Below are 26,674 nucleotides of genomic sequence, written 5' to 3'. Positions count from 1 at the left end.
TCTGCCTCTCTTCCCCACAGCTTTGGCGATACTCATACACAGCGACATACTACATCTATGACCTTCAGAATGGGTAAATCACCTTAGCTAGCTATTAATTCAGCTTAACTCCTAAGACTTCTGGCTCCAATCTGAGCTTAAGACTACATAATGATACTGCATATGTAGTTTGCAATAAACGTCAACCCACAAAACAGGATGACTCTTCTATGATATAGTTTCCTGTTTATTTGACTACTTTTGTGCATTTTATATACAAAATATCTTTGATTTTCCTAATTTCAAAGAAAAAATAACAGATGTGCTACTTATGGAAATAAACACATATAACAAAACTTTTTAAAGCACATGGAAATGAGACTATTTTAAGGAGAGAGCCCACTACTGGAGAAGAGAGTTATGGCAACAGCCATTGTCTGGATACACATCCCATTCATTGATTTAAAATTGATTGTTTTTAAAATATCAAAATGCTTATTTTAATCCTTAAAGTGTTAAATATCTCTCAATTATAGAAGGGACAGAGATTACTATTTATGTATTATTTTCTTTATTTGTATGCACATTCCAACTACATGAAATAGTTAATACTTAAAAGAAAAATAAAAAAACATTAACACTTAAAAAATAAAAGAATGTACAGGAAAATGAAGGGGCAGCATCCTAGACAGAAGAGTATATGATGGTTTCCAGAGACACACAAAATGTTAAGAAAAACAAAACTTTAGTATCTTATGTCCACTGGTTAGAGAAGAGCAGCCTGCTAGGGGAGGGTGTATAAGGTTGGAAAGGACTTGGGGACTGAAACCAGGTGAATAATGACCAGGCAACCATTTAAAAGAGCTTAGATCTATTTCTGATGGCAAGAGGAAACCACTGAAGGATTTTATAGGAAATGACACAATCAGATTTGTACCTTATACAACTCACTCTGTCTAATTGAGGAAATGGATCAGTTTAGTTACTCATCTTCATGTGATACCCTCTTTACTGTTATACAAACAGTAAGAATAACTGTTATGTCTTGAAGAGGTATTGAAAATGCTCTTCCAGGCTATTTCCCCTTTTGTCAAACAAGGAACAAAAATTTTTTTAAGGCATCTCCTTATTTCAGGGGAAAAAACAAGACCTGGTTTTTAAAACATAGTCTCAGTTGATCTAATGGATTTGGAGTTTCCTTTCTGTTTCAATATCACCGCTAAAGGCAAGAAGTATTTACAGAGCTCTATAGCCTGAAAAACATATATAGAAAAATGCCAATGAGCTGAAAGAACCAACCCTGCTCCTAGGAATCCTCAGTCTGGCAAGGTGGGAATCATAGCCTTGCAGAACAGTTTTACTCAGGCTTTAATCATGCCATTATCATTTAAAAATTCTTGATGTTGAAGCTCACCAAATTGAAAAGCACCCAAACGAAAATATTCCCAAATAAAATGATGATCACTAATTTCTTAACAGCTGCTTAGAAGAGATTATGTCCTGCAACTGTGTTATGGCCTGCTTAGCTTGTCTGTAGTATATCTAGTCAAACCACTCACTGGGTTTGCTTGTGTGTGTGTGTGTGTGTGTGTGTGTGTGTGTGTGTGTGTGTGTGTGCATGTGTGAGTGTGTGTGCGTGTGTGTGTGCGAGTGTGTGTGCGTATGTGTGTGCGTGTGTGCGTGTGTGCGCATGTGTATGTGTGTCTTCTATTTTCTTCACAACTATTAAATTTTGCAGATATTTTTGGCCATGCAAAACAATACCATTTTAGTTGGAGGTGGAAAATTGGTTGAAAGTCAAGTTTTGATTGAATACTGCTAATCTCATGCCTCTGCCTCTGAAAATTATTAAAACCTCTAACCAAAAAGCTATTTGTAATTGATACCCACTTGCAAGGAGGAAAAAAATCACTTTCCTCCAGTGAGTGTCACTGGGTATATCAACCACACTCTAGCATGGGCTCTGTGCCCAGGATTAGTTGATAAATACAAAACAAGATCCATAGATTTGTTGTTACTGTTGGGGACTTTTTGTTTTGTTTTGGCTTTTTAAATCTTATTTGTTCATTTTTATTTTCATTTTTGTGCTTTTTGAAAGAGAGAGATACCAAATTTGGTGAGTAATGAGGTAGAAAAGGATCTGGGGAAAAACATTCTCAAAATATATTGTATGAAAAAAAATTAATAAAAATTAAAAATAAATTTAAGAAAAAAAGTCTAGCACACAGTAATGAAGATAGTTGTGGTTTAAGCAAGGTGGGATCCATAGGTGACAGCTTTTATAATACATCCCCTTTCTCCATCTTTCATGGCATTAGTGACTCTGACTGATAAAACCACAAATTCACAGCTCAGGTGGCTTTCCAGTCATAAAGACATGCAATTGCCATTGTTTCTGCCATTGCCTCGCTTAACTGTACTCCATAGAGAAGACTTGGGCAGGTTGTCATCATGTGCCTGGTGTTCATGTATTGACCTCTGGCTGCCAGAAATCTCACAGCAATGCAGCATTCATAATTTTCCTCCAAGAGCATCACTTCTTCCTATCAAACATTTGCCTTGTTGTTAGGTATTGTTCTGTGTGACATAATAAATTCAGTCAAGATAGAGTGCATTACAGGTCTTCTCCGGCACCCAGGTGTGAGGGAGAGGGGAAGGTCTAACTGACACACAGATATGAGGCCCAAGGTCCAGAGACTGCTAGCAGAAAGGAATGGGGTCTTTTTGAATGTCTTCAATTGGTCTTAAGAGTAGATGTTGCTTTGCTGTGCCACCAAAACAGTCTTGGTGACACTCTTAAGATGATTTTCAAGTAGTCAAACTTTCAGCATGGCAGTTTATGATTCTTAAGTCCATAAACATTTGATGTGTTCTCATTGAAAAGCTACAAGAGCTCTACAATGCAATTCACTTAGCTGGAGCTTGCAGAGGGACGCTAAACATCAAAGTGAGGGTTTGGGGCCAATAGAATATCTGAAATTTCCCCATGGGTGGAGAACTTTGCAAGCTTAAGGCACACTGCCCAGTATACGATCTGTTTTTCAGTTTAGCTTGAGATCAGATGTTCCTTTCCTTTTCTGATTTCAAGTCAGATCCCCAGGGAGATTGTCAAATGGCATCTTATTTTCAAAAATCTGAAATTCATATGCATTCACAGAGATGGGGGTTGTGAATGAGAATGTGGAAGAGCACATATTAAACTTGAGCACAGTTATAGAAACTCAGAGCTGGAAGGCACGTCAGCGACCATCTTAGTCTGCTGTGTGCAAATTTTACAGTCTCAAGGGTTAAATGACTTGAGCTTTACTTGGGGGTCTGCGCAAGAACTAGCAATGCAATTTTTAAAAGTCCTTATCATATCTCCATGTCTCACAGTTGTCTTCTGTGAAACAGAGGGACTCTATGAGATGATCTCTAGATGACCCAGTCTGTAGGAGTACTATCCATTTACTTCACTGTGAAGGTCTGAAAATAGAGAAGTTAGGTGACTTTTAAACAACCAATGAGAAGATGTCAGCCACTGTGCATGGCATTAGTTCCTCATTCCCATGTACTCCTCCTTTGCACTTGTAGAAGGGGAGAGACTTCTTACAGATGTCCTTAATTTTAATAGGTTTTTACTTATTCTGTTTATGCAGACTTTTTTTTAAGCATCAAACACCAAGAGCTGTGTTTTGATATATTTATTTTTCTTTCTTTCTTTCTTTCTTTCTTTCTTTCTTTCTTTCTTTCTTTCTTTTCTTTCTTTCTTTCTTTCTAGGGAATTTGTAAGAGGATATGAGCTTCCTCGCCCAATTCAGTATCTATGCTGGTCGCCTGTTGGGAGTAAATTAGTAAGTGTTTAGATCATAGGAGTGTTTGATCATTTAAATAAAAGAGGAGCCACTTTATTTTGGCCTTTGTTAAATTTCCCTGCCTAAAAGGAAAAAAAAAAAAAAAGATACATCATGACTACTTCAGTGGCTAAAAACGGGAAGAGTTTGGATAAACTGAAACCAGTTGAGAATTCCGCAAAACCTCAGGCTCATGGATAGACTTCTTTAAATATCGCAGTCAAAAACTTTATCCTTATACTCAGCCAGAATGCGTTGTGCCAGAAAACTCAGGAAAAATATGGTTTTCACAAGTTTCCCAGACTAGCTTCAGACAACATGAAATTTTGTCCAAGCTCTTCTTTAAGGACTCTAAATAAAGATTAGATCTGGCTAGCTATTAATATTCAGGGATTTATTTGACTGCCTGTCAATATGCACTATTACTTATTGGATAATAAAATAACTATTTTTCCGTAGAAATTATTTCTTATTGGATGCAGATTTTTTAAAGCATAAAATGTTAATGTGTGTTGATTATATGTTTTTAACCTGTTAAATTATTTTAGAATTATTTTAGTTGTGAATTCTTTTGCATTTGAATTACCACCCCTTTAAAAGACAATAGGTGAATAATTAAATATTCATTGTTTCTATATCTGTTAGAGAACTTTCCCTTGTTGGCTGATTTTCTGTCATTTCTAGGCATATGTCTATCAAAACAATATTTATTTGAAACAAAGACCAGGAGATCCACCTTTTCAAATAACTTACACTGGAAGAGAAAATAAAATATTTAATGGAATTCCGGACTGGGTTTATGAAGGTAAGCTGTGTTCCTTTCCTAGTGTTACTGAATTAGCTTTAAAACTGAACATGCTTTCACATGTTCAGTAAGAATTAGCTGAATGGACTCATTTTTATGACTGGCCATCCTTCTGAAAACTGTTAATAGGTTGTGACAGTGACTCCACTTCAAGAATAAAATCTTATTATCAGGGACCAGTGGAATCGATCTTCATGAATGTTACTATAAAGTACACAAGACATATTCTAAGAACTATGGTCCTTAGTTACTGAGTTAATGTGTTATCCCATGTTTGCTTTGCTTAGAGAAGAAATCTCCCTCTCCTCACCCCAAGCTGAATAGCTACACTATTTTGCAAGCAAATGTTCTTAGTTTTTGATACTGACACTCACTTGAATTTTATCCTTATTTTAGGACATGCAGTACACAGGACTTAATTGAACTTTAAGAGGTCTTCTAGTCTCTATTCCTCTAATCTCTTTCTTTAAACACACACACACACACACACACACACACACACACACACACACACACACACACACACACACAAATTAACCCTGGTTTAAGAAAGAAAACGTCCTAGGAATGAAACTCAACTTGCACTGGCAAAGTGACTCGGCAGTGAAATCACAGCCTGCTTTGTCTACTCTGAGTACTGCCTACTTACTAGACTTATCTACCTAAGTCTGTATCGTAGTCTATTTGGGCTACTTTGGGTTATTTTTTAATTGCCCTAAAGGGAAAATTAATCATTATCAATGTGTTTATTATTTATTTTAAATGTCAAATTTGTGATTAACAGCAATCACGAACAAGACTAATTGACGTTTAATACAGAATGAAGTTTAAACTGTTCTCCTTAAAATCACAGTATTTTTTAACAACCAAAGTATGACATATGTTACATCTATATTAAAAACATGATTTAAGTAAAAAAAATATTTATTTAGAAGTATTGACGATGATTTTAAGAATAACCAATAGTTGTAAATAATATGTAAATACTTATTTTTCAGAGGAAATGCTTGCTGCAAAATATGCTCTTTGGTGGTCTCCAAATGGAAAATTTTTGGCTTATGCAGAATTTAATGATTCAGACATACCAATTATTGCCTACTCCTATTACGGTGATGGACAGTATCCTAGAACAATAAACATTCCATATCCAAAGGTATGCTGGATACTTTTCATTGAGGCCCTCATTCCCTTGATGTCAGAATGAGCAATCATTACCATGAATAGAGGTGGGATCAACACATTTGGAAAGCCTCTTGTCCTTGTCATTGTAAAGCAAACACTGTACTGTGCTCTATTGTTTATGTGGACATCTGTTGCTTTGGACATCTGGCTTTGCTGGAAGAAGTAGTCTTTGCAAAATCTATTGCAGAATCTTTGAAAAAAAACATATGGTCTAGATCATGGAGGAAAAACAAGCTTAACTTAGTTTTAATTATATATATATATATATATTTTTTTTTCTATGTTCCAAATTCAGGATAAAGTTCTGCTCCACAATTCCCTCTTGAATTCTCATGTTAAATGCAAACCCAAAAGGGAAATTTAAATGTTAAATTTGAAGTCTTGGTCAGGTAGCATTAGGCACATGCTAAGACCGTTTGTAGAGAGGTAAGTTTATGAGCCTCCACTTCTGTGAGGCAATTAATGGGCATAAACATCATGCATACTTTTTATTCAGTTCCAAGACTGTAGGAGAAGGACCTGAGTGTGTAGCAGAATGGCTAAGAGATAGGGAAGAAGCATACATGAGAGAGGAAAATCAGGGAATTAATTTACCTCTTGCAAAAGAATTGGATACTTTTTAGACTGTGCCTTTTTTATACATAGCTCCTACTGCTTTTACTTGCCAAACCCTAGTCATGAATGACTCCAGTGGGTCCTTATATGTGACAGGACAGATGTGGCATTTGCAAAAGTGGCTTTTGAAACAAGCCAAAGACACCCCAGAGAGAGAAGTAGAATTATAATGTTTATGTTAAAAGCCATTTAAGAAAAGGGAAGAGATAGGAAATGAGTGTTGAGATAGGAGTCCCCTCAAGGTCTGTGTAGACATAGTAAAAGCTGGAGATGCTTGGAAATGAAAAGTCTGATACTTAGAATCCAAAATTAAAAAAAAAAAAAAAAAAAACTGGAATATTCTGGAGAATCAATGTGAGCAGGAAGAGATGAAGACACTTGGAACTGAGGACTGACAGCCACTTGTCTGGAAATGTCCTAATGTTTCTTTACAGACTTGGGGCACCAAAACCTTTAGTCCTGTATGGGGGGATTAGAAAATTCCAAAGAACTGAAGAAGTCTCAGAAGAGACAAAAGTGATTCTCAACCTGTGGGTCATGACTCATGATGGGGGTCAAGGGACGCTTGCACAGGGGTCACCAAAGACCATTGGAAAACATAGATATTTACATTATAATTCCTAACAGTAGCAAAAATACAGTTATGAAGTAGCAATGAAAGTATTTTTATGGTTGATGGCCACCACAACAGAAGAAACTGTATTAAAGAGTCGCAGGATGAGGGAGGTTCAGAACCACTGCTTTAGATGAAGGCAAACAGCATTGAGTTATGGAATACTGTGCTCCCAAACTTTGCAGATTCAAATTTCATTTTAACTGCTAGATTCTTTCTGAAGCAAAACAACATCAATTTGAAGAAACTGTCGAGGCATGAGGCATATAATGTCATGTAAATTTTAGGCACATAGTAGCACAAAAAGCACAAACCAAGAAAAGGTGCAAAAGCCCATGAACACTTTATTTGGTAGTGAGATTTCTGCTATCCTTTGGAAAGGAAGTAATGGTAGTGACTGTGAGGCACCTGGTGGGGGATGAGCAATCTGGTCATTCAATACAAAGTGTTTGGCGAAAACAGGAAAGGTAAGTTTTGTTATTTAGTTCTGCTTCTTATTCTCTTCCAAACAGATCTCCCTACTCTTCAGAGCATGCAGGCATATCGTTTATCATCTTAAAAATAATGGCACACAGCTGCCTTGAAAATCAGGACAGAGTACAGTCTGCAGACATGTACTTCATATCTCCAATAACTTCTCCCATAAATCTAGTCTCTCGTTAAACACATGAAATATGTTTGACTCCCGTTGGTAATTGCCTTGCAAGTAAAATAGAGATGATGTTCCTGGCCTCTATGCAGAATAGCTTCACTTACCTTTATTCACTTATTAAAATATGCCTAGAGTCCTAAAATATTTTGAAAATATTGGTGGTAAATAAAACTGTATCAGCTTGTAAATTTCCATGTTCTTGGTAGGCTGGAGCTAAGAATCCTGTTGTTCGTGTCTTTATTGTTGACTCTACCTACCCTCACCATGTGGGTCCCATAGAAGTACCAGTTCCAGAAATGATAGCCTCGAGGTCAGTGATCTCAGATCCCTCTCTCACCTTGTTTTGTTTTGTTTTTGCTTTGTTTCTTTGAGACAAGGTTTATCTATGTAGCCCTGGATGCCCTGGAACTCACTCGAAGATCTGCCTGCCTCTGCCTCCTGAGTGCTGGAATTAACGGTGTAAGCCACTACCTGGCTCTGCCTCTCATTGTTAACCAAATTCTAACATGTTGAACTTCCTATATCACAGTTTAGACTTCTTTTCTCATAAGTTAAAGATACATGTGCCTGACTCAAAAGCTTTCTGGGGTGTTCCTTGGAGATAGCAATATAAAGTTGTGACCAACATGTGGGTTGGAAAGTTGATCATGTCTTAAGCATGACTCCTTTAAAATCTGATCTACTTCCCTCAAGCCAAGGTTTCTGGATCGATGTGCATCATTGAGGTGTTATAAACCATATAAGGCAACTCTTCTCAAGCATCAGCATTGCCGTACTATGAGGTAGTCTGGTTTTGGTTATCTGGCTGTAGAATTGTATGTGAAGGACTATTTATTGACAGACAGGAAGATGAGATATTTGGGTTAGAAAGACTCTTTAGGAGTATAGTGCTCTTGCCAAAGACTGGAGTTTACTTCACAGTTTCCCTATAGAGCAGCTCCAGGAGGTCTGATGCCCTCTTCTTGCCTCTCCTGGTGCTGGGCTCATGTGCACAAACCTACACCCAGAGTGTAATGTGTACATACTTAATGAAAAAATAAATCCTTTAAAAAAAAAAGGAGGGAAGAAAGACAGGAAAAGAAACTTCTCTAGCATATCTCATATACACCTGTCTGATTAACCTTGATTATAGCAACCTTCCAGGCCTAAGCTAGTCCTCTGTGTCTTTCTGGTTGAATTGGTTAAATAATAATAATAATAATAATAATAATAATAATAATAATGATAATGATGATGATAATAATGATAATAATAATAAAGGTCTCCAAGAGCCTCACCTGACTTACACAGAGGGCTTAGGTCTTCTCCAGCTACACCAAGGAGGATCAAACAGAGTCACATGATTGCTCATAACAACCTGGTCAATGGAAACTCAAATAGGTGATTATTATTATTATTATTATTATTATTATTATTATTATTATTTTCCTTTAGTGCCAAAAGTAATGGTAGAAACAGAGCAGGAGTCAAGAGACATCTCAAGCACTCTCGACCCATCTTTACATATTTAAATCAGTACATTATTATTTCAAATTTATACAGAAACAAACAACTACAGGGCTAAATAATTTCACTGAAGTAGGCTATTGTGAGATCAGGATGTGAGCCCCTCATCTCTTCTAGCTCTATGGAAAATTAAAAAGTTCTGCAATGCTGGCTATAAATTTTCATTCACAGACAAGTATAATTATCACAGCCGCTCACTGACACTCAAGTATGTCATGAACACCATTGAAGCTATTTATATCATCTGATTATTATATTAACCCAAGTTTCAGCACTTGACCATGGTGACAGCTGAAACTTGCCGTCTGCCGAGAACCCACCTGGATACAAAGATGGTCTTTTCACTCGATTTGCTCCCTTCTGCACCAACTAAAAACTGAAAAAAAAATGAAATTATGGGTACATAATAGAAAATTTAACACTTTTATCCCTCTTAGATAGATATACAGCTTTGTTCTTACATCTTATTTTTTTTTTTTTTTGCCAAAAGTGGGGAGAAAACTCAAGTATGAAATAATTTGCTTAGATGAATAAGCTCTTATTTATTTTAGCAAGCAGATCTATTTAAATATTCTTCTCAGAGAAAATTTGTCTTCCTTACTTACTAAATATATATCCTAGAATAACAACTGTCTCCTAGAAAATATAAATGAGGTTATTATTTAAATGTGGCAACGGGCTGTCTGTTTCTGTTTGTTGGCAGTGACTATTACTTCACCTGGCTCACATGGGTGACCGATGAACGAGTATGTTTGCAGTGGCTAAAGAGAGTGCAGAATGTCTCGGTCTTGTCTCTGTGTGACTTCAGGGAAGACTGGCACTCGTGGGATTGTCCAAAGGTAAGGTGTGTTAAAACCACTGGCAACTAGTTCTGAAGATGGAAACACAACAGGTGCTTCTTATTTGTAGGTCACATTTTGTATTGTAAAGTAGGATTGGGTGCATTCAATTGCCAAGTGTTATTTTAAACAACACATCCCATGTTCACAGCAATGCCAGCATTTTGATTACATACAGCACAGCCATTGTTTTCTTAGACTGCTTTTACTCTGAATATAGAAAAATACTAGATGAGACTATGTGTGTGACATCAGGATTTTGATCTTCTGGTTTGAGATCATCAGGTTCGCAGTCAACAGAAGCAAAACAAATGAGATAAGACAGAATGAATGGGTCTATTAGGGAAACAGCTGTTTCACACAAAAAATGAAGAAATGAAAATTAGAATTGTATCTTGTCAAAATTGAAAAAATATATATAGAAGGGATTCAAATATTACCTATTCTTTAAATCAAAGGTAGGTGCCTGATAATAGGATATGAACTATTAGATTACTATGTTGTTGTTTGTTTTTGCTCTTTTGGGGGGCCCACCACCCAGCTTCCAAATAAATCACAGGCAGAGGCTTATTCTTAATTATGAATGCCCAGCCTTAGCTGGGCTTGTTTCTTTCCAGCTTTTCTTAACTTTAACCCGTCTGTCTTTTGCCTCTGGTCTTTTACCTTTTTCTACTTTTGTATACCTTTGTTTCTTACTCCTTTGCTGGTTGTGTAGCTGGGTGGCTGGCCCCTTTTGCCCTCCTCCTTGTCTGGCTCCTAGATCTTCCTCTCCTCCCACATTTCTCCTTCTATATATATTTTGCCTCCTATCCTTTCTCCTGCCTTGCCATTGGCCATTTAGTTCTTTATTAGACCATCAGGTGTTTTAGACAGGCACAATAACACAGCTTCACAGAGTTAAACAAATGCAGCATAAACAAAAGTAACACACTTTAAAATAATATTCCCCGAAGTTACTATGCACATTATGCAGCTGTCCAGTCATCTTTGGAGAGTCCCCCCTCCTGTACCAATCTGAAGGTGGGGAGCTTGAAAATAAGATACAAATTTACTACTGAGCTTCAATTGCTTTACTGTTCAAATTCAAACATAATCGGCTGAAGTTAGTAAGTCAAAAACTACTTCAACAGTCTAAATCATTAAAATATGCCTGCTTTAAGTACTCATTTTAGAGAATAAAAAGTTAACTTTTTCTTTAAATAGGAAATATTGATGAGTACATTTTGAGAAATTTGAAGAAGTATTTCATTAAACTAAATGTAGAGCAAACTTATTTCATGAAGTTAAAGTCCATATCAATCAAAATAAGTCATTAAATTCCATCTAGAAATTAGGACATTTTATTTTATAAGGTGAACATTTTATTCTGTTGGGAAATATATCAGGGCTATCGTAGTCAACATTACATAAGTTAAAAATATTTTTCAGTCTATTAACTTGTCAGAAAGAGTCTTGACTAACTAAGAAAACGTGCTAGATACTGAGTTTGTCTTGTTTATGTCTTTATAAACAAAGCAAAAAGAAAAGTTTTAAGTTGTATCACTGGCAAAACCTGATCTTAATTAAACTAGTTAATTAGAACGCACTGGTCTGATTGACTGGCTCTGGTTGGATATATCTTCACCACTCCCTGAATGTAAGCATTATGAACTCCACTTTAATTTAGTATAGCTTGGCAACTATGAGCACAGACAAACAAAAACAGATTCATTTTTAATCTGAAATTATAGTTTATCAAAATGAGACAATTTCAACCTAAATCGATAGAACATATAAAATGTCCCCACAATGAGGAACGTAGGTTCCTGGAAAATAACTTTTATGGCTAGAAAAGTAATTGCATTTAGAATATCTAACCATGAGTCAGAATTAACCCATAGTTTTCCAACAGCCATGCTAATGAAAACTGTATTTATGTTTTGAAAACCAGTAATGTTTGAGGATAATCAATCTATGTTTTATTTATGTTGCAAGGCATGAAAGAGGTACAGGGGCTGGCAATTATTTATTATATAACAATATTGGTGAGATTAATTAAGAAATGTACTATGTGCAGGGCAGTGGTGGCACACACCTTTAATCCCAACATTTGGGAAGCAGAGGCAGATCTCTGAGTTCAAGGCCAGCCTGGTCTACAGAGGAAGTTCCAGGAAAATCAGGGCTACACAAGGAAACTCTGTATCAAAAAAAGGGAAATTATAGCTTAATGAACAATGATCTTATATATTACTCTTGTCTCTCTAAAAATGAACTAAAATAATTTTTATCTTCATTACTAAAAATGTTCAAAAAAATTTTCCCCAACCTTACATTTCTTTTTCTCTGTGAGGCATTAACAACTACCATAGGAGATAACCCAAACTCCTCTTAAAATTGGTTTTGTCTTCATGCCTTCTTTGAAGACTACATATTCTCAAGGTCTTCTTTTTATTTTGACTATATGTGCTTGCATATGTGAGTGTGTGTGTGTGTGTGTGTGTGTGTGTGTGTATGTGTGTGTGTTGGGTGGGTGGGGTACACACATGTGTGTTCATACACGAGTGTAGAAGCCAGAGGATAACCCCAGGTACCATCCGCAGGAATGCTGACCATCTCCTTTGTACAGAATCTCTCATGACCCTGAGTTTGGGCATTTAGACTATAATAGGTATGAAAACAAGCATCCATCAGGTTCCAGGAAATGGTGCTGAGATTACAGGTGCATACCAACACATCTAGCATTTTTTATATTAATTCTGTGGCTGGAACTCAGGTCATCATGCTTGCAAGGCAAACACCTTTCCAAAAAGCTATTCTCACAGCCACTGTTCTTTTCTTGCCTAGATAAACCTCACTTATCTAGAATTTTGTTTCTTTTTGAAATTCTAATATATGTACAAGTCTCCCTTCTCTTTCTTCCCTCCAAACACTTCCATACACCCTTCCCCATTTTCCTTCAAACTCATGCCCTCCCTCTTTTTTGTTATTGTATGCACATATGTACATACATATATGTTCTCAAGAGAACCTGGTTAGCCTGATGATGTCCCTTGTTTGTGTGTTTTCAAGGCTATTTGTCATTGGACAACCAATGAGTGTGCTCTTTTCTGGGGAAGACCATCTTTCCAGCTCACAACTTTCCTGAGTTGCCTATAGTTTTTCGTGTGTGTGTGTGTGTGTGTGTGTGTGTGTGTGTGTGTGTGTGTGTGTATGTGTATGTGTGTGTAGGGGAAAGGCCTCGTGAACTTTTCCCCAACTGCTTTGTCATGTCCATTGGTGTCAACCTTGTTGAGCTCAAGTTTGGGTGGTCACACTGACCACCTACTTAGAAACTTTATTGTCTAGGTAAGATATTTCCAAGGCAGGCCAACAGCACTGCTATAGGAGGAAATTCCAGTGGTTAAGGCTTAATACAATAGGAATTTATGGTTCATTTATAAAAATCAATAGCAAGCCCAAGAAAATGAGATGTGGTGTGGAATGGGTCCTTTGCTCCATAATATAGTTCAGAAACACAACTGATGGCATTTCTACGATCTTACTGTGTGGTTCTAAGTCATTAACATTCATCTGCAGCAAGGAAAAAGAATGGAGAGGTGGGTTCTGCATGGGATGTTTTTACAGGAAGGGCTACAAGTAGCTCGTTTCCCTTTCTGTTCACATACTGTTTCTAGACCGTATCACATGACTATATTCCACTAGAAGGGAAGCTGGGAAATGCGGCTTAGCTACTGAGAAAAGTCCTTTGCCAAAGTATGGCTAATTATTCTGCTGGTTCTTTCAAAACTGTTGACTTAACCCCCTCCAGGTGGTCTCTACTCATAGCAGAGGTTTGCAGAACTGTTTGTCCATAACTCTCCAAAATTATTTCTGATGATCTGAACTTTCAAGAACTCCTGCACTCTCTCCCCACTACTGAAACCTTGATCTGGGTCTTTATCAGTATTTCCTTGACATTAGCATTCTAGGTGGCACCTTGGCCTCATCCCACCCCACCTGCCAAATCCATATTGTCTCTCCTGTTTACACTTATATTTTCCATAGTTGGCAAGTAAAGTCCTTCAAAGAATTTATCCACAGACATTCAGTATTGCTGGATGGCATAGAGGTTTCTTCAAGGTCTTGCTGATGTCTATGTCTTCCTCTCTTCCAAATTCCCTGTGGCCACTTTCCTGTCCATCCACTGCAGTTAGTTACTACAGTATCTGTACCTATCAATTCAACTCAGAATGCTTTTTATTTGTCTCGAAGAAGAGAAGAAAGGTACTATTTACCTTTTAAGGTTTCTAAATATTTATTAAAGAAGTGATGCTTCTGCACTTTGCTAAAACCTAAAATTTAATGTTTAGGTTTCTAGTTACCCCATCCGAGAAGAAAGAATACAATCTCAACTTCACAGTAGAATTCCCTTCTCTCTGTTATGCCATGTGCTTGGTCTGTGCTCAACTTCCACAGGTGTGCAATGATTCTATACCTGCCGAATGGAAGGGTTGAGAAAAAATTCTCAAATTGGGTCCTACACTGATTTGTCCACAGAGACTCGGCAGTGTTGCTCTGAAATCACTTTTTAGTAAAGTCTCCTGACCTGGAGGCCGGGCAGTAGGACAAGCTGATGAGGTGGCTTGACTGTTCACCATGTCCAGATTACACTTTTGAAAACCTGATTTCTTTATGCTTTAATATGACCCTTTTTCTTTCTTTCTTTCCTTTTTTTGTCTTTTAGTCCTGGGAGCATATAGAAGAAAGCAGAACTGGATGGGCTGGTGGAGTATGATTTTTCTATCTTTTCCTTTATTTTAATGGTACCCAACATATTCACTGAACTGAGTTTTACACAATGTATGTATGCATTCCACCTTGTATGCTCTGGTTAAGTATCAAAAAGGAAAATGTGTTTTATTATGATTTATGGTTACTTGTGTCTGGAAGCTTTTGATGGAGTTATTCAGTGATATATGAGGTTTGTTTAGTATGAAAAATAATCATGTTTATGGAAATCAATCATATCTTATATCCTATATTAATTAAGAATACAAAACAACATGGAGAATAAATGCTGTGTGGATGCTGCCGCATGTCACAATGATTGCATCCAGCAGGCATTTGCATTGAGATTTAGACGTGGTGTACAAAAAAGGAAACGTGCCGGGGCGGTGGTGGTGCATGCCTTTAATCCCAGCTCTCGGGAGGCAGAGCCAGGTGGATCTCTGTGAGTTCAAGGTCAGCCTGGGCTACCAAGTGAGTTCCAGGAAAGGCGCAAAGCTACACAGAGAAACCCTGTCTCAAAAAACCAAAAAAAAAAAGGAAACATGAGAATTAATTTTAATCTTTGTAAAGTTACTTAATAGTGAAACCTCTAAATTTCAGAAGAAATATCAGAAAACTTTTGTAGTGTTAACTTGGGGAATAAGTTGCCATCCTCTGAAGGTACCTGCTTTATTGAATAGCTTTCCTTGACCTGTAGTCAAATTAGTAGCAATGAAATTAACCTGAGAAAATCTAGGTAACTGTACATGATTCATACACTCATTTAGGTCGTGTGTGTGTGTGTGTGTGTGTGTGTGTGTGTGTGTGTGTAGTACTTGGGATCAACAAGGGCCACATATACTAGGCAAGTGCCCTACCATATGCTACTTCTCCAGTCCTTGTTCAATGAATATTTATTGGGTCTTTAGACAAATTACAAAGGCTAGTCATACTAGTATACAATAAAGTTATTTTTAAAAAGTGGTTTCTTTAGAATTTATCCAGAAGATTTAAATGGCAAAAGTCACAAGAAATTAACTAGAAATATTTCCCTGTAAACATACAAAATAAAAGAACCTAAATTTTAGTTCTTCATATTTAGAAATAAGCTCTGAAATCATAATGCTTAGACAGCAGTTACAGCAAAACCATAAGTAGCTAATTAAGCAGTGCTCCACACATCTTTGGCCTGTTGCTAAAACCTCTTGGTAAAAAACAAAACATGAATTTTGTGTTTGTTATCTGAAAGCCTGTACTTCTGACTAATTGTTAACTCGGTTTAAGCGTCATCTTTTGCCATTTAGAGAGGATGGCATAATACAGCACTGTGATAAGTAAACTTACTTTCTAGGTAAGATATTTTCAATGGCTTTGCACTTCACACAGAGATAAGCAACTTATCAGAAAATCTAAGTATGGTAAAGAAACCAGAGCAGGGCCTTGTTAGAACTGCGGGGGTGGGGGTGAGGGGGGGGGGGGGTGGAGCGCAGATGAATGTCTTATCTAGGGTCCAGGTGTGACCTGCAGCAGGAGCACTTAACTCAGAATGCATTATGGTCCGAGCTCTGACAACAAGATAGCGGAAATATTTTACACCCTCTTTACCTCCCCTAAGTTACCTGCTCATCGGAAGCAACTGTCTTCCATGTGTGCAGTGAAACGGAGGAGATAACAGGCTTAGCCCAGCACAAAGATTCTTCCTGTTTGCCTGGTCCTAATATCTTAAAACAAAACGTTCTGCCCTGTTAATTTTTAATTTTTAATACGAATGAAATTTTAAGCTTTACTCAGAATATAACCTTTTTAAAAGTCCCTTAAGTAGCTCACTAGGTATGTGGGGAATGACCTTTCACTAGGTTATATTAAAATGTGCTGTGACTCAAGTTTCATTTTAGTGACTAAGACAAGGCAGAACCACTTATCTCTCACACTGCAGAGTATGAAGGAGTCAATGTAAAGAAGGTCCTTGTAAGTAATTCTGCCATTACATAGTTGAGGGCAAAACTTTCTGAAATGAAAGAACAAGTTTGTCAAAGGCCTATACAAGTGCAATGAACCCACCAAATTGCAAGCTAATTTTCTAGCCCCTAACTAACCACTTTACTTCAATGTAATTTGTCTCAAGATGCAAAATCATACAAAGTAGATCTTATGATAAATGATGATTATGAATATATAAGCAGAAAGCAGTCTCACATTATTCAATTTTCCATTCTGTTACAAATTTATTTAAAGACATATAAGACATTTACATTAAGCAGAATGTACTTGAGCAAAGACTTATTTATGGATCAGGCAGCCTCCAGAACATAGAATCCTTTCCTGTGTCTCTCCATGTTGCCTTGAGTCTTCTCTCTCTCTTATTAAGACTGTGGTCCTTGGATCTAGGGCTAACACTAATCTGGTAGGACCACATCTTCTATTTTTATCATAATTACATCTGTAAAGCTTCCATCCCAGTGGAAATGAATTTGGAGAGACATTATTTACCCAGGAAATATATAAGATACATTGCTTTTTTTTTTTTTTTTTTTTTTTTTGGTTTTTTGAGAGAGGGTTTCTCTGTGTAGCGTTGTGCCTTTCCTGGAACTCACTTGGTAGACCAGGCTGGCCTCGAACTCACAGAGATATGCCTGGCTCTGCCTCCTGAGTGCTGGAATTAAAGGCGTATGCCACCACCTGGCTGAGATACATTGCATTTTAATGGCACATGGTCACAATATAAGAGAAATAATTTTCTCAAAAAATATACAGCATCAGATGACATCCAAATGTGACTCTTGGTGACTCTTCCTACAATCCCTTTGCTTAAAATTTGATCTCAGGAAAGATATAAAAAGAAAAAAATGTCTGTAGCTAGAAGATACTGGTGTATGCTTTGGTGTTTATTGTTTTCCTGGGATGTAAAATAGGTGAACACCTTTGCCTACTGTTCCATGATCTCAAACCAAGACCAGGTTTTAAGGCATTTTTGCATGATATGGACGAGTTCTGCTGTCATCAGATTTTTTTTTCCCAGAAAGGTGTGATCATTTCACCAGAAGACAACCTGTAAAATAGCCATAAATGTAGGGTACATCAAAGTTTTACAAGGGTAGACACATGACACTGTTGATAGAGCAAATCAAAATTTCACAATGGGAGGTGCACAACACTGCTGATGGAAATTTGGTATGAGATATTTGCTGGATTTCAGTTGTCTGTACTTCCTAGGATACTGAGTTGCCACTAGTTCTGTCCCAAGATACTTGAGTGTTTGCTAGTTCCAGTGCAATTAGGTGGCTCCCAGCAGGGTATGCTGAATTCCTTCCATGCAGATGAGAAAGCCATTCTGCCTTCTGAGCTGGTACCCCCTAACCATGCTTCATGGCTTCTCTCAAGTGTGCTAGGCCTGCCAGACTACTAAAATCTGTGGCTGCTACACCACAATATCAGAATCTTTCAAATGTCATTAAATTGTTGACATTAGGAGCTTACTTAGCATTAGACAAATCAAAAATTTAAAGTACTTTAAGCTTTAGTGAGAATTATACTTTGATCAAACACCTCATTTTAAAGTCTGGTTTGATTAAGTATCAACGCTTGTTTTTTATTCATTTAACTCAATTCCAAACCACATTAAATTAGATGTTGTAAAGTTGGGGGTTCTGGTAGGGGAGTAGTGGTAAATAAGCACGGCTCGGTATATGCAAGTGCCTATTAGAATCACTGGGAAACCTATCATCTGAAAACCTGGAATTTCAAACATGAGTGACAGGTGACAGGAGAGGCCTGGCATTAAGATTCTTAGCCATATATGGCTTAAAAAAATATCTGTGGCTTTAGTTTGTCCTTTGAATATAACCTCTGTCCATTTCTTTCAGTTCTTTGTCTCAACACCAGCTTTTAGCTATGATGCCATTTCATACTACAAAATATTTAGCGACAAGGATGGTTACAAACATATTCACTATATCAAAGACACTGTGGTATGTTCCTTCCAAGATTTATCTCCTCAAAGATCATTCAGTTGAGGTTGCTCAAGTAACGGCTCAGCTTCACACAACATAATGTTTGTCTTTTTATAGGAAAATGCTATTCAAATTACAAGTGGCAAGTGGGAGGCCATATATATATTCAGAGTGACACAGGATTCACTGTAAGTATTTCATGCAGGCATGATGCACCATTCTGTAGTTGGAGACCTTCTCTCCAGCCCCCCCCACCCCCCTGCCAAGCCCTGTTAGTCCAACAACCCATTTGTAAAATAAACACACAGACATTTATATTATTTAAACAGTTTGGCTCTTACTCTTATATTTAGCCTATTTCTATTAATCTATACTTTGCCACATGGCTTGTAGCTTACTGGTGTCTTTACATGTTGCTTGTCATGGCGGCAGCTGGCAGTGTCTCTCCCAGCCTTCCACTTCCCATAATTCTCCTCCTCCTTGTCCCACCTACTCTATCCTTCCTGCCTGACTACTGGCCAATCAGCACTTTATTTTACCCAATCAGAGCAACACATTTGACATACAGAACATCCCACAGCACTTGCCTTTTTTTTTCAAGAAGTAAGGTTTTAATTTTTACATAGTAAAATTTTAGATAACAAAACAATTATCAAGCAAGAATTACAGTTACAATATTAAAGATATCCTATCTATCTTATATTTGTGAGTCTAAGGTTTTATATCTAACTTACCTTTTATCATAACTGAGGAAATTTTAACTATCTAATCTTCAACCACATCAATGACCTCAGAAGGATATAATATTACCTGAGAACCAAGAGAAGCATGCAAGCAACTTTCAGGAGTCTCGCAGGGTAGACAGAGAAAGCTGGCAGCCTGGACAGTCACCTAATGTTCCTTTGTAAAGTTGGGACATTTGTCTTCAGCCCATAGGGCTAGAGTGTCTTGGTCATTTTTTTTTTTTTTTTTTTTTTTTTTTAATGTCCTGTAGAATGTCTGGCAGTTTCCTCTGCAAAGCAGGAACCTGAAGGACCATTTTGTCAAGCAAAGTTCAGTGGTCACCTTTCTATGGGTCTTGCATGTCCAGTTGATTAAGCAGTCCAGGCAAGAACAGTTTCTTGCCCAAATGGCTATTTTTGCCAAGGTGAAGATAAACTCCATATGAAGTATCTTCAATGCCCATCCTCCTCTCTGAAGTAAATTGGTGCTGCCAGAAACAAACATGTCTCACTGTCCAGAAAGGCTGAATTTTAAAAATATTTTAAATGCCATATTCTGAAGGGCTTTGAAGTATTTGAAGATTACCTATCTATCTGAATATCTCTGTGTATACCTAGAAGACTTAACTAACATGGCTACAAGTATGATTATCATAGATGACTAATTATTAATCTATTTTTAATTATCCATTACAATTTTAAATGAGCTGTACAAACATAATACCTTAAACAAGAGTAGAAATATACACACAGTATAACAAAATTAACTTTAAGTTTGTATCAATAGACTAAAATCTATACCAATGTAAAACATTTTAAACAAGTTGTTGCTCTTTGGAAGTAAGTTCCTTAATCTCCCCTTTCATCCTATTATATCTATATCATATCCCCTTTTCTTCATTAGAAAGAGATCGCATTTATAATTAACCTGTTTTAAATTAAAATATTGGTTTTTTTCTGTCCCACACCAGAGGGCTCTTCTGATTTGGGACATAAAAATCTATTAACCTTTTCTTTTAGCAATATGTCTGGGTTTAGAGAAGGAGTGAGCCAATTCCATCTCCAAAGCCAGCTTGATAATTTTGGGAAATTGGGCATAGTTTTTCTTACTACTTCCTGCTGGAGCGGGGCGCTTATGGGGACATAAAGAAAATTTTAGGATTATGGAGTAGTCCATGAGGGTAAACCTTTGAGCCAGTTGCCTTGAAACCATTCTGGATGTTGGATCATCTGGGCCATGGTGTCATCGGAGACCTTTCAGGTAGTCTTGGCTGATCAAACCTGATGTATCTTAATTTGGAACAAACCCACAGCCTCTGGCTTTCTGTGGAAACAAAAGCAGAGACTCTTTTCCAAAGCAACATATCCTTATATCCAAATTTTGAAGTCAAGGTACCTTTAAGATTTACGTATTTGTTTAACTCAACAGCTTTTATGATCAAATCTTTTTCTGTAGTTAAAAATCCCAAAGACAACATAAACCAGATTCTCTGTGTCATATCCATCTTTGTAAGACTGAAACACCACTGTGGCTGCTGGCTCCACCCACCTCAGCTTCCCAAAGTGGTGGTGGTACAGTTTACCACCAGCTCTGGGTCTGGAGCCATGTGTACCCTCAACTATTAGAAGCAGTTCTATCAAAGCAGTGCATAGCCCCGAAACCTTTTTTTTTTTTTTAAATTAGCAAAGGCCAAATCCACCATGCAGCAGAGTAACATGCCACTTGTAGTCTCCTCATTCCCGCCACTCTGCAGGTTAGACGCACATGCCAGGAACCCGTCATAGTAGCTCAAACCGCCAGGCTGCCACTAACTTGAGAGAGATAACTAAGAAGCTGTTTTTAGCTCCGTTTTAGAATCTTTTTTCTCAGGTTTTAGGTGGAAACTCTTGCCAACACATAGGGTGCCATTTGTAGTTGGAGTTTTTCTGTCTGGCCCACAGACAGGACAAATCTCTCTCACCCACTAGGCCCACAGTTGCTCAGACCCAACCAAGTAAACACACAGAAACTTGCATTGTTTACAAACTGTATGGCCATGGCAGGCTTCTTGTCATCTACTTCTTCTATCTTAAATTAACCCATTTCTATTAATCTGTACTTTGCCATGTGGCTTGTGGCTGACTGGTGTCTTTACATATTGCTTGTCATGGCGGCAGCTGGCAGTGTCTCTCCCAGCCTTCCACTTCCCATAATTCTCCTCCTCCTTGTCCTGCCTACCCTTTCCTTCCTGCCTGGTTACTGGCCAATCAGTACTTTATTTTACCCAATCAGAGCAACACATTTTACATACAGAACATCCCACAGCACTTTCCTTTTTCTTTTTTTTTTTTTCAAAAAGCAAGGTTTTTAACTGGCACCAAACAATGGATGTATAAAAGATGGACTGTACTGTCTACTCGGCTAACTGAAAGAGCATTCTGTTGCTCTGGTTATGTTCCAACAGCTATGATTTCATGAAGAGTGCACATTCTTTAATAACTAGTCACCAAGATTTTCTTTTGGAAAGAATTTTATTAGGTACTTTTATGAAAAGTATAAAAATTCTCAGATAACAATTGGTTGTAAAGGCTAATTTTTTCCTCAACACTTAAAGCAATGAACAAGCTTCAAAACCCAATAGGAAGTGGCCCATAGATATGGAGATTGTAGAGTGTAGTCATTCGGAGTTATCTGGATTTCATGATATCTATAACAGCTATCAGTTATTGAAGGATTACTGCCTGCCAGATACTGTAAGGTGAGAATGATTACTCTGAGTTTGTAGATGAGAAAACAGATACTTGGAGCATGTAATTGACTTGGCTAAAGGCCATTTAATTAGTAGGAGGTGAGCCTTCAGAACTAACACTTATGAATCCAAGACTGTTGCTATCAACTTCAATAGGGAATTCTTTAAGTTCTTTCCTTTCTGTTCATTCCACACTGTCTCCTAAAGCTATCTTGGAATAGTCATTCATGATGCATTTAATAATCAGAAGACCCTGCTTTGTCAATTCTAATGCCATGTGGATTAGGGATAGCCCCTTAGTTCTCATAATTTGACTGCCATTATATGGAATTTGGGGAGCAAAGGAAGAGAATCATTAGTCTCTCTTTACCATATAGAAAGTATCAGGAACCTATTGCCATTCTATGAAATTGTTTGAATAGGAGCCAAAGGAGTTTGGTCCTTATACAGAACAGCCATAAAAGTGACTTAAAGTCAGAAAACTGATGAGATAAAAATGAATGGGAGATAAATTTCAGGCATGACAGGTTTGGGAAATGGAAAAAAAAACATGAAGGCTTGGCTATAATGATGGCCAAGGGTGACGGAGGCTTAAGCTGGTATGATAACAATGAGCTGTGGGCTAGAAAGACAAAGCTATGCCTCCTGTCTTGGGTGTCCTCAGCATGAGGCCTGACCCAGTCAGGGTTCAGTTCATATTTCTTAAGTGAATCAGAGGAACAGGTAGATGTTTAGGAAAGATGGGGTGGAATAATTATTATTGTCTATGAGGGAGAGGCAAGAGGCAAGTGGGAAAGTGGGTGGGACTGCCATGGCAGAGGTGAAGGCAATACTGGAAAAGTTGACAGCCTGGGAAAGCTGAGGGGCTTTGCGAGAGGGGAGTGAGCAGTTAATTCACACACTGAAAGGGTGTGGGAAAGGCAGGTGAAAGTGATGACTGGACTCCTGTGACATTAGTACAGACATAAATAAACCAGACATATTCAGGTTTTGAATATGAATGTCATATGGGAAGTGCATTGAGTTCTGTTGTCTCTTTCTTCTTTAAGGAACTTTTTATTTTTTATTTTTTATGACATTGAGGATGCCTGAAAGGCTAAGCCCTCCTGAGAATTAAAACAAACCTTATTTATTCTAAACTTTTCACACCTTATTATGCTCTTCTTGAGGGGGGGGGGAGAAAAAGAAAGAAAGACAGCTACCTTGAGATATTCCAGTAAATTCACGGAGGAATGGAAGTCATGTCACCAAACTGGATTTTCCACTTCATAGCTACATTAAGACAGAATGGAGCCTGCACCTGGGTAGTCAGATAGCAAGTGTTTCCCCTGTGGCCTCTTCTGCACCTGGTGGATTAGCATGGTCTATGGAACGTTCATATCATCCAGTACAGACGAGTTTCCTGGCAAGCCAAATTTATCTACTATCGGGAGTGTAGAATACATTCACAATGTGTTCTCAGTCATAGACAAAATAAATGACAGTTCTAAGAAACCAATAAACACTCATAATGGAACAGGAAAAGTATAATATTAGTTTAAATAGGTCATTTTTTCATATACTTAATGAATATATTATAAGATATAATAAGATATTTTGATCATAAAAAGAGTACTCAGCTCAGCTTTACCTGTCTCTGATGATCTGTAAGTTATAGCAAGTACCCAAAATTCAATTATGCATAGCAGTGACTCTTGTACATAAATATTAATTAATAGTTTCATTAAATGAGTGGGATTTTTGCCAAAGTTACTTATTAATATTAGCAACAATACTTTTGTCAATTAATAATCAATGTTTAATATTTCCTAAATTCATTTCAGGTTTTATTCTAGCAATGAATTTGAAGGTTACCCTGGAAGAAGAAACATCTACAGGTAATTAGGCCAATTCAAAATAGTATTGATAGCTAGATACAAAGATGCATAGATATGTGAGTCAAACTGAATCATAATGCTAGGTAGATATTGAATGCTTTGGAAGTGTGAAATGTAATAAAGTAAGTTAGGATAAATAATTCAGAAAACAACATACATGCTATCAATATAAAAGTCATACGCTCCCAAAATATGAGCCAACTTAAAATGTTTTCTTTTGAAAAGAACAATATAGGAAATCCTAACGATGACATAAACACTAAATATTTTTTGCATAGTAGTAGATACTTCAAAACCTTGGAGTTAATCCAACACACTATTACTAATGCACATTTATTGAGCGATGGCTGTGTGTTGCACCATTTTTACTCTTGTGGTGTAGTCTTCACTCTGGCTCCTTTTGCTATAGCCAGGTCATCCTTATACTAGTTATTAAAGTTCAATCCAGTTGTCCTATTGATGGTTGGAATAGTAACCAAAAGACTCCTTTGTATATATAAAGATAGAAACAGTGGTTAACATTGCTGGTGCACCTGTAATTGTATTTAATTTTGATAACTTTATGAAGTAGTTAATATTGTTAGAGCTGAGATTTGAACATGGGTATGCTTTCTTCTAAACCCTTACTGTTAACTCCCTTCCTTCCATTTCCAAGATCACACAAAAATTTAAGTATGGAATCTGTAAGAGCTAAAACAAACAAACAAACAAAAACAAAAATAAAACCCTGCTATTCACTGTCCTCTGATCATACCTGGATACACACTCATCTTTCAGCTAGGAATCCTCTTTCTCTGGAAACAACCATGTCTCTAGACCCCCACTGCCATGCTCAAGGCAATCCCAGAGAGAAAGAAGAAAAAGACTTGGGAGGTGGGAAAGCTCACCCTGGCAGCCAGAATGGGCTCTGACACAGCCTGAACCCTGATATAACACCCTCAGGTGTCCCCCAAATGGGATTCTGATAAAGTGTTTGATGGGAGATCCAAAAGTCTATTACTTATTGAAACTAACCACTCCATTCCTGAACCACAATCTAGGGACATGGAGGAAGGAAAGGTGCACCTTGGCTTGTGTGGTATGGAGGAGGCAGCATCCTCAGATGGAGCTCCCAAAAGCTCACATGTCCTGTTGAAAGGATGAAAGGTGCAGGAGGCAAATACAATGTGGCTTCTTATTTCCCATTTGTAAAGCCCCCTTTCAGATATAGAAAAGAATAGGGATATTTTCTTGGAAATGTTACCTGGTTTCTTTGTATGTTTTGATGTGAAGTAGAAGAGAGGAGGTAGGGCAGGGGAATCTCCAACTACTTCATAAGTAATTAATGGCTATGAAAAATGACTAGCTCACTCTCATTGCAAGTGTTCTATAGCTCTCCCATTTTGGGAAAACCACAGAGGGCTTCTCCCTCAAAGCTTGTGCCTCTTCAGGCAAAAATGGATCAAAAATCAAGCTACATCAAAACACTGTGATTCCCCTCTACTTTAAATGATATTGGCAACAGAAAAATAGAGTGGGTTTGATGTCAATATGTAAATTAGTCACTTTACATGGAGTAGTACATTTTGATAAATACAATCTCAAAATTTCAGCTTAGCTTTATTTTCATTTCCCTCTAGAATTAGCATTGGAAACTCTCCTCCGAGCAAGAAGTGTGTTACTTGCCATCTAAGGAAAGAAAGGTGCCAATATTACACAGCAAGTTTCAGCTACAACGCCAAGTACTATGCACTCATCTGCTATGGTAGGTGACGGACCTAACACAAGCATCGCCATCGCCCCTGCCATTGTCCTCATTCTTGTCGCTCCATCTGATTACCTCGAGGCTTTTCATATTTTGAGAACCTGTTGTATATAAGGATCTTATCAAATGCCTACAGCTTAGGGAATGAACAGCCTAGGAAGGTATGATTCTCACTTGTTTGTGTTGGAGGAAACCAGTAACCAGCTAAGGTGTGTACCTCTGTTGGGCAATAGTCAGGGCTGAAGGAAGAGTTGGCTGCCTCTAATCTTCTTGCTTTTAGCCGCCATGTTTTGCATCACTATGGCGTTGTATGCGGATACCATCTACCAGATAGACACAGAAGGAGAAATGTCAAAACAGAAGGATTTTTGTTGTTGTTGTTTGTTTGTTTGTTGTTTTCTGATGGTGGTTCTGCTTTGGCCTCATTTGTGGGAAAAGTATCAAAGCACAAAGGCCCCAAAAACCTGAAGTCTGTGCAATGAAGACAAATTAGCCTTCCAATTCTAATATCAAATGAGGACAGAAAATAAATCTGTGTCATTCAGTCCTTCCTCTTAAAAATTGGAAGATATTTTGAGTAATCCATTCAAATATTATTAACAAATGAACCACTGTAGCACAGCACAGAAAGCATTTCCTGGTTGTTTAGGCCATGGTTACATTCTACAAATAATTTGCTATCTAGATAAGCTTATTTCAGTCACATGTTATCTTGAATAAACAACAAGAAATACAGGCTAAGATAACATTACAAACCAATGGAAATGGTGACTACTGAGGCTTTAGTAGAGTTTCTAATTCTATAAGTGCTGCATTGTCACCCTAGCTAACCCCAGTTTCGGGGAGTGGGTAGCACACTTGGCAGGAAATTTAACGAACTGCATGCCATCCTCCTGTTCCTGA

At 37.5% G+C, this 26,674-nt stretch overlaps 1 protein-coding gene across 1 annotated transcript in view; it reads left to right on the top strand.

Annotated features, from left to right (window-relative positions):
• LOC118582553 (fibroblast activation protein alpha) overlaps window positions 1–26,674 on the top strand; it is a 76,337-nt gene that overhangs the window by 22,095 nt on the left and 27,568 nt on the right. Inside the window, exons 6-16 of the mRNA XM_036185513.1 lie at window positions 21–73; window positions 3,740–3,812; window positions 4,497–4,617; window positions 5,616–5,770; window positions 7,886–7,989; window positions 9,889–10,024; window positions 14,727–14,771; window positions 18,613–18,717; window positions 18,817–18,887; window positions 23,974–24,027; window positions 25,647–25,771. Of these exons, the coding sequence (XP_036041406.1) occupies window positions 21–73; window positions 3,740–3,812; window positions 4,497–4,617; window positions 5,616–5,770; window positions 7,886–7,989; window positions 9,889–10,024; window positions 14,727–14,771; window positions 18,613–18,717; window positions 18,817–18,887; window positions 23,974–24,027; window positions 25,647–25,771 (1,042 nt within the window). The remainder of the gene's footprint in view (window positions 1–20; window positions 74–3,739; window positions 3,813–4,496; window positions 4,618–5,615; window positions 5,771–7,885; window positions 7,990–9,888; window positions 10,025–14,726; window positions 14,772–18,612; window positions 18,718–18,816; window positions 18,888–23,973; window positions 24,028–25,646; window positions 25,772–26,674) is intronic.

The sequence above is a fragment of the Onychomys torridus genome, chromosome 4 (assembly GCF_903995425.1).
Source record: "Onychomys torridus chromosome 4, mOncTor1.1, whole genome shotgun sequence".
Classification (NCBI taxonomy): Eukaryota; Metazoa; Chordata; class Mammalia; order Rodentia; family Cricetidae; genus Onychomys; species Onychomys torridus.
This window is presented reverse-complemented; position numbering and strand designations above follow the sequence as displayed.